At 35.3% G+C, this 12046-nt stretch overlaps 1 protein-coding gene across 1 annotated transcript; it reads right to left on the bottom strand.

Moving 5' to 3' along the window:
* Window positions 1-1135: 1135 nt before the first annotated feature.
* LOC142532574 (serine/threonine-protein kinase EDR1-like) lies at window positions 1136-7285 on the bottom strand. The gene is made up of 13 exons (XM_075638876.1): window positions 6730-7285; window positions 5557-5997; window positions 5273-5376; window positions 3819-4699; window positions 3335-3375; window positions 3005-3073; window positions 2815-2915; window positions 2553-2631; window positions 2377-2475; window positions 2212-2280; window positions 2059-2108; window positions 1792-1968; window positions 1136-1686 (listed from the first exon to the last, which is right to left on the bottom strand). Exons 1-13 carry the CDS (start codon window positions 7051-7053, stop codon window positions 1530-1532), a joined length of 2592 nt encoding a protein of 863 aa, XP_075494991.1. The 5' UTR covers window positions 7054-7285; the 3' UTR covers window positions 1136-1529.
* Between the last annotated feature and the right edge of the window lie 4761 nt (window positions 7286-12046).

Genomic DNA, 12046 nt, shown 5'->3' with positions numbered 1-12046 from the left:
AATGAGATTAGACTCTTGATGTTTTAAAATTTAGGGATCGGTTTTCTGAAACTTTTGAAAAATGGAGTAAATATAAGCCTACTCTCTTAGGCTATATCTTATAAATTCAAGAGAAATATCATTCCAAATTTTTTTTCTATTGGATGAAGTAACTTTCTTGAGTTTATAAGTCATTTTTCATCAGTTTAATATATCTATGTTAGACATTTGTAACATATTCGGATAATTAGATCGAGCTGGATTGAGCTCAAGTTTTTGATATCTGAGTAAGCATTTGATTATTTAATTTTTGTTGATGTATAAGATATTTGAAGTTTTAATATGTTATGCATTGTATGGAATATTATTTTTCAGCAGTGGAAAATATGAAACGGATAAAAATATATTTTAGGTTTGGAAATATAGTTAAGATAATAAGGTAAAAACTTGTGTGTCTGAGACGGTTTCACGAGTCGTATTTTGTGAGACAGATATCCTATTTGAGTCATCTATAAAAAAATACTACTTTTTATGGTAAGAATATTGCTTTTTATTGTGAATATCGGTAAGATGGACCCGTCTCACAGATAAAGATTCGTCAGACCCTCTCACAAAAGATCTACATAAATAATAATGCCTTGTTTTGTTTTAGAATGGGGAAATGATTGTTGGAATAGCAAACGAAACAAATCCTTAATTCATTTCAAAATTTTGTGATGAGGATATTTGAAAATAACAAAATTTATCTAGATTTTTGAGAAATATAAATTGAATTTATATAATATTAAAGACAAGATAATCATCAATTCATCGTACAATATGATTTTAAATAATAGAACTTATAAGGGTCTTCAATAATATAATGTATTTACAAATCTCAACACTAGCACCTTGAAGGCTAAATCAGTTGTAGAACCAAAAAACATGAATGACTATAATTTGTGGCAAAAACTTGTGTGAGACGATTTCACGGATCGTATTTTGTAATACGAACCTCTTATTTGGGTAATACATGAAAAAATATAACTTTTTATGCTAAGAGTATTACTTTATATTGTGAATATCGAATGATTACTTTATATTGTGGATTACTTTATGCTAAAAGTAATCCACAAAAGCCGTATCGAATATTATTTTCATTCTTTTTTTTCCTTCATAAAATTGCACTTGTTAGGTATAGAACAACAGTATACAGCCATACACAACAAATGAGAATACAATCTCCCTTTTTTCCTGAAGATACAATCTATAGAGATCCTTTTTTTTTACAGTTGCTACTTTGGTGATCTCAACAGATTATGTAACTCTCCATTCGTCTTTCTTTTTTTTCTACTAATAGACATGGACTAATGATAGACATAGGCCCAAGGAAAAATAATAATAATACCACTAATCCCTTTTTTTTTCTTGAACTAGACAAATTAGCGTAAATTTTTTGCAGATGTGCTCAACTTGTGCCTTTATTGAAGTTTTGGAAAGCATCCACTCTTGTGCATTTGGCGGCGTCGAGTTCCCACTTCGAATGAACCAACACTAGCCGAATCTCAACTTCAGATGTGAATCAACGCGCTCTCCGAATCAAGAAACGAGTACTCTGCTATTGTTACATCATGATTACACACTCTCTCTGATCTGTCCACCGTTAGCTGTCGCAGATGCTTGAGCCGTTTGATTATTTGCCCAAACGAAGGACGCGCCTGCGCGTTACTGCAAATGCAAAACAGCTAAAGTTAAACTCAAATGCGGGAATAAACTTTTTCGAGCAGTCCCATTAGAACTTGAGCGAGTATATCGTTATAAACAAAGCACCACCTGTTCCAACACTCTCTTATTATATCCGCCACTGGTGGATCTACGGTAGGAGGGACATCTAGGTGTCTACCCTGGAATCCAACAGCTCCAACAACTTGCATTGAGTTCAGTTCTGTCCATGGAACTCGAAGAGTTGCTAATTCCCATAATATGACTCCAAAACTATACACGTCAGATCTGGAATTTGAAAAGTATGTTTCCATCAGAGAGATTTGACTATGACATTTCTAAAGAGTCAAACTTAATGGGTAGACACAATCGTCTCACTTTTCATTAGACTGTTCGTTCCTTAGAACTTCTGGTGCCATCCACTCTGCCTGCAAATTGGAGCCCAATAAAAAGTAAATATTGGGTTGAGAGATTGTGTCACAGAAAGGGTATTCTAATAACAAGCTATACTAGGATACTAATAAGAATTACCGTTCCCGCAACTGATTTTGAAGATAGAAAAGTGTGATGCTGCAACCTTGACATCCCAAAATCAGAAACCTGGCATATCGTTCAAGAAAACATATAGTTTAGAAGAAAGCAATGAAAAATCGATTGACAGAAACGATAGTTTGGAAGGTTATTATTGGAACACACCTTAACAACCCAGTTTTTATCAACTAGGAGATTCGGAGACTTCAGATCTCGATGCACAATGATGGGATGCCTAGTATGCAAGTAATTCATACCCTTGGCCTGCAAGAAAAAAGCACACGTATGGATGAAGCAAAAATTTGGTTAGTGAACGGAGAAGGAATTAATACGATCAATACCACATCAAGAGCCATTTTAATTCGCCTTTGTTCATCAATATGGATATGTGGACGGTGAAGTAGCTTATATAAACTACCCCTGCAAGTCAGATAGGGTTATGAGTATTACGAAAAAGATAAAGCATGCAAAGAACTATAATAATTAATCATGCAATATCCTTAAGCGAGTTATGTGAGGATCATGATATTGATAAAAACAAATCCATTTAAAATTCTAACATAGACAAAACCATCAAATGATGATTCTGCTCATGAGGCAAACCTTGGAAGTAATTCCGTCAATATGGACATATTTGGGGGCTGCGTCACAGCACCCGTGAGAAGAACAACATTAGGGTGTCTCAAACTCAACATGATTTCAACCTGCAATGGAGAAAAAAAATTTAATTGGTTTAGAACTACCAAGCACCTGGTGCGTCATGCATGATACAGTTTCCTGATTTTGTGCTTACTTCACATTTAAATTGTGTGAGTGCATCGCCTGATATATCTTGCTTCATAAACTTCTTTACAGCGACTTCCTGTCGATATAGCCATAACAATATCAACTACAGACAATGAATATCGTGCAAATGGAACAGATAATACATAAATAAACACCTACACCCAACATAATATCTTACAGAGCGGTATTTTTTCTAGAATAAAAAGTAAATAAATAGTCAGTCCAACTCAGTTGCACCAGCAGTCCATTCCTAAGAACATGTCAACGATCACATGCCTAGAGCTGTTTTAAGGAAAGTATCAACCATTTATCAGATCATGCAAAAATGATAACTTACTGTGCCATTCCACTCTGCTCGATAGACCTCCCCATATGACCCTGCATGATGTGAAAGGAAACTGAGATGTGCAGTTTGACACTTCATCAACCCCAAGCAAAGATCAAAACCTCCCAACAGATCTCAGGAAGCACAATACAAATCAAAGCGCTAAGACTGACCCGTAGTTAAATACATTATAAACCATTAATATTTATCTGTCCTTAAAAACATCAACATTGTTCGTCAAATCAATACTGCAAAAAACAAAAAAATTAAAGTCTTGCTGATTTAAAAAGCTGCCTGCCAACATAACTTATAACAGAAGCCAAAACCTACAACTTTTTATTTTTCGAGAATAACCAAGACCTACATGAAGTGTGGCGGCGGATACATGGAGAAAATAAGGGAAATCCATAAGTGTGGCGGCAGATTCATGGAGAAAATGTCATACTCATGCATGCAACCATTATGAGGAAATACGACTCTAATTAATGACCCTTACCAATACCAATGCGTTCACCAATATGAAGATCCTCCCATAAAATTTCAGCAACTCCATTTAACACAGGATTCATTTGCGCATTGTGAATCATGTCAGCTCCAGACTGGTCACTGCATCCTATTTCTAGTTTTTCCCAGTTTTCAGATAAATTAAGTTCTTCACGATCAGTTGCAGTACCATCATTTGCGATCACATTATCGGTTCTGCCTTTGACAAGAATGTGTTCGCCTTCTTGAGTTTTGGAAGATGGCTGCAACCCTGTAGACTCCAATTCAAACTCTTGTCCAGCCATGCCTTCAGCTGATCGTTTTCTTCTGCCATGATACGGAATTTGTTTGTCCAACCGTAATCCAGTAAAATAAACAGGTGATAATTCAGTTTTTAACAGCAATTCTTCACGGGCCGGGACACAATTCTCTGAAACAGCTGTAGAATATTGTCTAGGAATTTCTGATTTTTTGCCAGCAGTGACAGCAGATGTGGAAACATCTTCATTTTCAGAGCCTTGTAAAGCTGACTTTTTCTTGCCAGGAAATGAAGACAGTTCATGTTCTCCTCTTGATGGATGATTGAGATCTACCATCATACACTCCAACGGCTCAGTCCGGATCATCCCGGTTCTTCTAATGCCCTTCCTTTTAGTGTTGACAACAGTGGAGGGTGATTCTGATTTTGAATTTCTGGTTTTGTTATTTCCATCCACACTGGAAGAAAATGATTTGACTCTAGCTCCTTGGTCAAATGCAGTAGATGAACTTTTGTTTATCCCTGTAACAGGAGAAAAATGTCTTGCATCTAAACCAAACGTTTGATGATGCCCACTTGGTAACTCGGCAGGGATGAGAGTGCCAGGAGCACCCATAAGATCAATAATGTACTCGCTGCAGCAATTTTTCAAATTAACCATCATATACTAAAGTCAGTAAGCAAAGGCCAAAATAATGTTTCTAGAAAATTTCAAAATACATGCAGCATGATTAACTAAAAAATTAAGAAAGCCAGGAAAAAGGATAAAAAAAAATTGAATCAGAATATCAATTCATTCATTGCATTGTAGTTATTCGAATTGTAAATTTGGGTATCCGATAGCCTATGTTAATATGCAAACGAGGCACATACTCAAAATAAGAAAGCTGAACAGCACAGCATCGAACTTCAATTTTTTCATACTAGGTTTTCAGTTTATCAAATGCAATCCCGTTCTCTCCCCAATAACGCAACAGAAAAACCAACATACTTAAACCTAACTTCGATACCAATTAGTTGAAAAGTAGAACTAGCAAAAAGAAATTTGTAAAACAAGACTACAAGTAAAAGATCTTGTTTTATGAGATGACATGTAGGAAAAATAAAATCGTTCAGTTTGGAGAACCAATATATGTGTAGCCGACCCCGCAACTAGCGGGAATGCACTATAATGATGATGATGATGAAGACTTCAAGTAAGATATTACCTTCCATTATCCAATTTTATCAAGTTTACAGCTCCTTCATCGGTTCCAGTATAGTAACTGCCCTTGACTAGCTTACAAGGAAGCTTGATCCTATCAGCGAGCACCTGTGAGCCAACATTTAAAGTCATTGTTGAACAGGATATAAATTATGGAACACAGAAATCCGGTACTAATTTTATCCGAACATCATGTCTCAGTCAGAGTGAACAGCACAGCCGTCATGTTAAAGGTAAATTTATAATGTAAAAGATAAGTACAAGGGATACAAAGGTTATCACAACTACCTTAAACAGTAAGGCCCTGTGGCGCGAATGTCCAACATCAAGACAGCCAAGGGGAATGACAATTGCATTCAAACACATGCGCAATTCATAATTCCTTACTCTCCACCTTCTGAACATGTCTTCTACGTCATTAACTGGGCCTCCCATTTTGTCTACAATAAGGTCAGCAATTTTTTGAACTAACAAACTTATTTTCAGGCCCCGATCGAGGTCTCGGTATTCCACGGACATGAAATACACTCTTTCCTCAAGTTTCCGGAGTTCCATATCAATTGCACGATTGACTAAAACAACCTCGTAATTGGCATCATCCAATATAGAAATTGCTTCAAGATCTACCAGTGATGGCATTTTGGCCTGGATCGCCAAATTCGAACTGGTTCCACAAACATCATAGAATCCATCCAATACTTGTTCGTCGTAATTGACAACATTAGAGCTCTGCATTGAGAATATAGACACAAAATAATTCATCAAAATATTAGCTAAAACACCTCAATTTGGAATCTGCTGCTTCGAGTCATTCTGCCTTGAGAGGCGAGAGGGAAGCAATAACATAAAATCAATTGCTTTTAACACTATCCTTTTAATCAATGATAAAGAGTACCGACTGAAAAGCGTAAAACAACAGTGACATTCAGTTCAAAACCAAATTGATAAGAGTCACAATGCTTAAGATCAAATAAATGACTAAACTAAAACATTGAATTGGACATAAAATTACTCTGTCACTTAACAAATAACTCTAGTACCTATAAGCACACAGCACCCACTGAAGAGCTTCTGTTTCTGAGTTTCTAGTTCAACAATTTCACCAAAATCTTATCCAATCAGGGATTTATAAATCGTAATAACAAAACAAAGTTACAAAGTGATTGATTAATATTTCGTCCCCGCTAAATGGGCATGGACGTACCTGCAACAATTTCCTTTGCTTATATTAAGATAATACCGAGCTAATGTATAAGCTTTAGTTATTAAAAAAAATATTTATTACAGCTAATGTATAAGCTTTAAACAAACAAATCCCTTGATTTCATATCCAGAGCTCAAAAAATTAGCAATCAGGAATTTTGCTGAGTTAAATGCAAGATCTCTAGTTGACCGACCCACAATCAAAACATACTTAATTCAGAATAGATTAAAATATAATAATCAATGAAAAAAAGTTACCCAATATCGTAGAGATAAAAAGTCTGAGCAGCTCTGAGAAGGAGAAAATCCGAGGCTAATCTGCTTAGCAGCGTCGATCTGAGCGGTTTCCGGGTCATCGACACTTTGCGCCGGATCCGACACGCTGATTGCCAACGCCAATTGAACCTGAAATTCCTCCTCGAAGAAATTGAAACTACTTTCAGCCTCGTCGGCCAAGGACGACGCGGCCGCTGGCAAATCTGACGGCGATGATAACGAAGATGTCGGCGGCTGAGACGGCGTCGTTTGCTGATGATGATCGCCTATGTGAAGCTTCCGCAGAAAGTGTTTCACCTTCGACATGTTCAACACTCATCGACCGGGAAAAAGTCGCCGTTAAAGTATAGACAACCAGACGAGTGAAATGAATCGCATAAGGCTAAGCGCGCAGCGGTTGCGTACGATTTCTGAGTTTCCAGAATGATGGAGTCGCGAAACGGTGGGCGTATATTAGAGAAGAGGTGAGACGCAGGTTATATCTTGCGCAGTGGATCGGAAACAGAGTGTGGGCAAGGATTTACTCTTGATAGCCAAACCACCCAGCTACAAAAATAAAATGGATATTAAATTACATTTTAAAACTTTATTTTCGTTATTTATAAATATATTTGACAAAATTAAAGATTCGTTAAAAAAATAAAAACAAAAATTTGTGTGAGACGGTGTCATAGGACGTAATTTGTTAGACGAGTCTCTATTTGGGTCATCAATGAAAAAATATTACTTTTTATTATGAATATCGGTAGGACTGACCTGTCTCACGGATAAAGATTCGTGAGACTGTCTCATAATAGACCTACTCGAAAGTAAACTATATATCTTAATTCATTGATCAATAGAATTATTACAAGGATTTAATGCAATTCACAGAAAATTTATTTTATTAAAGAAGCACTATATAAAAATAAAAGTTCAATTACAAAATGAAGTCATAGAAAATACAGCAAACATATATACAAATTTACGTGTGAATAGTCACAGCTAATATGCACCAATTTTCAGGAAAATTCTCTGATGAAGTGTCCAGACCGCACAAATTACTTGTCTCACTAGCGTTTATAAATAGTACTCAAGCATTGTCTCTAGTTAATTTAATAATTTATTCACATACAACATTTTTATTCATCATTATTTGTTTTCCACGCTTTGTGATTATTATTTGACTTAAACATCGAAAAAATTACGTCGTAAAACAACTTCGACGTCGATCTAATCTCTGTGTGCACTTATTGGTAAGATCGATATCTAAAGTATTTTCAAGATGTGTGATAGGGTTTTCATGCAACGAAGAAAAAAACTCTAAGAAATGCACTAAATCATAGATTTATTTGTTTTTCACACAAATTTAAAAAATCATTAAAAAAAATTTTACAAACAACAAAATTCATGGTTTACCCTTGTCTAATTCATTCGATTTTAACTTTTTTACAAAACTTAGCTAATAAGAATGTAAAAAAATAAAGAAAAAATATATTAAATATAAAAGGTATGTCTCTTGTGAGACGGTCTCACGAATCTTTTCTGTGAGACGGATCGACCCTACCGATATTCACAATAAAAAGTAATACTCTTAGTATAAAAAGTAATATTTTTTCATGGATGACCCAAATAAGAGATCTGTCTCACAAAATACGACCCGTGAGACCGTTTCACACAAGTTTTTGTCAATATAAAATATGACTGAAAAAATGTTATTTATATATTTGGGACAGAATAAATGTAGGATTTACCCCAACAGAAAAAAAAAAAGGGAAGCTGCAAATTGAAATTAATGTGCGAAATTTAAAATAAATATTTTTTCCCATACATTTTAACCAGTGTCGGTGGCCACGGCCACAGGTGCAGTGTTCAATTAACCAGCCTAAGTAATCAATGTGACATTATTAATTTCATCTCGTCCTAAAATTAAGATTATAATTAATTAGTTATTTCACTAATCAAAGCGTAATCAGTTGATAATGGAGTAAATAGTATTAATTATTTCTTTTAAGTCTTTTTGGATTGACTTTCCGGGAGGCAGCAAAAAGTGATTAATCCACTGTTATTAATTTAATAATTATTTGAAAATCACTTTAATAATGTCGATTATTTTACTGCTTAATCGCTAAACTTGTGTAATTAAACCAAATTGTAGGTCAAGTACATGAAAGGCTCCAACTGATTACATAACTTATATGTGACGGATGGGTTTAGTACTCTTTAACGGGAAAAATATGTTGGTCTCACGTGTGGAATTTGAGATAATAAAACCCGAAAATAAAGAATAAACTGGACACCGAGATTTACGTGAAAAACCCCTAAAAATTATTAGGGTAAAAAACCACGGGCAAGATGAAAAGAATTTCACTATAATATTTTGTTGTGTACAACCCACTCACTGTGTTTCCAAAGAGAACACACACTCTCTTAATACAGGAGAACAAAACATCCTCACAAATATTATAGAACTAAGCACTCAAATGCTTATAAGATGAGAGAAAACTCGAAGAAGGGATAATTTCATAATGAATGGGGGCTCTATTTATAGAGCCCCTTGATCGTGTGAATACGCGTTAAAAACGCGTATTCATATTTCCACGAAATTGTCAACCCACGTTTTGCTGTCTGCTGCCTTTCTTGACTTTGATTGGTCCCCCCTCCCATTTTTGCCGACAAAATATTGTATAGTCAATGAGTAGGTCTCATGTGAGACAACTAATCTATATATGTGGACATGTTGATCTGATATATACTTGTAGCTAAAAATAATATTTGTTTTTCATGATTCAAGTACGAGATCCGTTTCATAAAATTGACATGTGAGACAGTCTCATAAAAGTGTGTTTGGTAGTAAAAAAACATAGAAACGGAGTTATGTTGTATGGTTTAGTGGGATTTATTGTTGGTAATTGTCTACAAAACTGAGTCTTGTCATATATATTTTCTGGTTTAGTTGATTGGAGTTTATTATAATTGAATTTGAACGTAATATCTCGTTCCAAACTCGAGATCTTATGCCGATAGAACTATAAATGATCAACTAAATACTAACTTTTTATACCAACTAAATATCAATCTTACATGATTTAAGGAAGAGTATCCAAATTTCATCATTTAAGCAAAAGGCAAGGCATGTGTTAGAAAAAATAGAATGACAAGGATAAAATAATATATTAGATAATCAAAATAAGGAAGGCACTAGCGTCTCGAATCAAATTATTAGAAATGCATATATTTTTTGAGATTAAGTGGATTTCGTATTATTTAGTCTAATTATAAGCCAAATACAATAGATATAAATTGTTCATTTGAAATCAAATCCATTCAGATCATTCGTTCAAGCTCAAATACAATGATGCGATCCGGGTGAAATGGGTGAGCAGGGTCGGGTGCTCTACCGGATCTGCTATCAAAATGATGAAGGAAATAAGAGCAATGTAGATATCTCAACCAGAAGCTTCTTTCCCGGGCGGAGAGGATTTCCTGCACTCAAGAAGATAACCACGTGAATGGGCGCAGGAGGGGTGTCCGGCGTGACCACTCCGATGCTTAAGTCAGTGAATGATTCAAGCCAAGAAACCAATGTAACCAAGTGATGGTTGTGAGATTGGTGTGAATGAATGAATGTAAATGTAAAGAGAGAACCTGATATTTATAGTAGTAGAAGTAATGATGATCTCGTTCTCCGTGCTACCTACTAGTTATAGTAGGACGGCTGAGCACACCCTATATTCTGACATGTCAAATCTCATACTGGTCATATCCATCTCATCTGATTTTGTAAACCCATCGGCCTGGTGTCAGAGATGGGACAGTCGCCCACATCCTATTCTGCTAGTATACTCGAGTGCGGTGCTCATATCGAGGTGGCCTGGGTAGAAAGTTCCCGGGAGCTTGAACGAGAGCCCGGGCATCCGGTGGCCCGGGAGGAGATGTCCCGGGCATTCACCCGCCCGGCTCCTGATGAACCCTTCTTGCCGACTTGTTCTGATTCTGGCCATCCATCCAGTATCCTGGGTCGTCCTATGCCCCGGACACAAGAATCAGTCTATGACTCGGGCACAACTCGGGCTATCCCGAGGGTATCATACAATATGATATTTCAGACTCGACTCGACTCGACTCGAGCCAACTCAAAATAATATCTGAGACTCAAACGCAAGCACACAAAATACATACAAAGCCAATCCAAGCATGAGACAAAAAGCCATTTGTGTCAGCAAGTTGAGAAAGAGAGAAGAGAAGCAAATGAAAACCAAAAGATTCCAAACTTTGGTGAGGTGGTACACGACCATTCTTAGTTAATGCTCAACTGTTCTTTTTCTTCTCACAACCCCATACATCTTAAAGTTGGGAGAAATGTTGTTGGCTAATTTACTGTAAAAAATTCAATGCTTGTAATTTGTAATAGAAATTAAATGCCAGATAGAATCAATAAAATTTAAGTCGAGAAATTGCTAAATCTAGGTAATTTCATACTTATGGGTAGTTGAAACTAATATATAAAACGAAGATGAGTATGATGAGATAATTCGGTGAAATCCTAATCCAACCGTGGAGTTGAATGATTCAATTGTATTTGTGCCTGAAGTTTTGTTCACACAAATCCAATTTTACTATGATTCGAAATGATAGGGTCGATCGAAAGAGGAGGGGTAAAATTTGATTTTCCTCCTATAGAATGAATTATAAGTAAAATAGCAAAATTCCTTCCTCATGAGAGGGAGAAGAGTAAAATCCCAACACTTTTTTTCCAAATACAAGAAGTAATAAAATTATTACACACTTGCACATGACTTGATTCATCATTTAATACTAAGAATGAAAGAAAAATCATCCATGTTGACTTGATTATATAATTTTCACTAATTTTTTTTGTTAGACAGACTCAATAGTCAATTATATAAGATATATCTTATATTTAGATCAATCAAAAAAATATTACCTTTTTATGTAAAAATACATTATTCATTATCATAAATATGATCAGGATTGACTGATATCACATGTGCGATGAAACACAAGAAATATTTAAAGGATGACAAAAACTTGTGTGAGACGGTCTTACGGGTCGTATTTTGTGAGACAGATCTCTTATTTGAGTCATCAATAAAAAATATTATTTTTATGATAAGAGTATTACTTTTATTGTGAATATCAATAAGATTGACCCGTCTCACAATAAAAATTCGTGAATAAAAATTCGTGAGACCATCTCACAAGATACCTAGATTTGTCTATTAAATATGGCACATTTTCTCAAATTTGTCAATTATTATTTACATAATCGATGTATCCAATATCATAACAATATATT

The sequence above is a fragment of the Primulina tabacum genome, chromosome 18 (genome assembly GCF_025594145.1).
Source record: "Primulina tabacum isolate GXHZ01 chromosome 18, ASM2559414v2, whole genome shotgun sequence".
Taxonomy (NCBI): Eukaryota; Viridiplantae; Streptophyta; class Magnoliopsida; order Lamiales; family Gesneriaceae; genus Primulina; species Primulina tabacum.
The sequence above is the reverse complement of the archived record's forward strand: the minus strand, read 5'-3'. Positions and strand labels throughout refer to the sequence as shown.

What these genes read in the sequence shown, in the direction of transcription:
- LOC142532574 (XM_075638876.1), bottom strand. Translation starts at nt 7,053, where the DNA reads ATGTCGAAGGTGAAACACTTTCTGCGGAAGCTTCACATAGGCGATCAT. An exon ending in ATAAAATTGGATAATGGAAG is followed by an intron (nt 4,700 to 5,272) that starts GTAATATCTTAC and finishes AAATTGCTGCAG; the next exon opens with CGAGTACATTATTGATCTTA. An exon ending in TTAAAATGGCTCTTGATGTG is followed by an intron (nt 2,476 to 2,552) that starts GTATTGATCGTA and finishes TTTTTCTTGCAG; the next exon opens with GCCAAGGGTATGAATTACTT.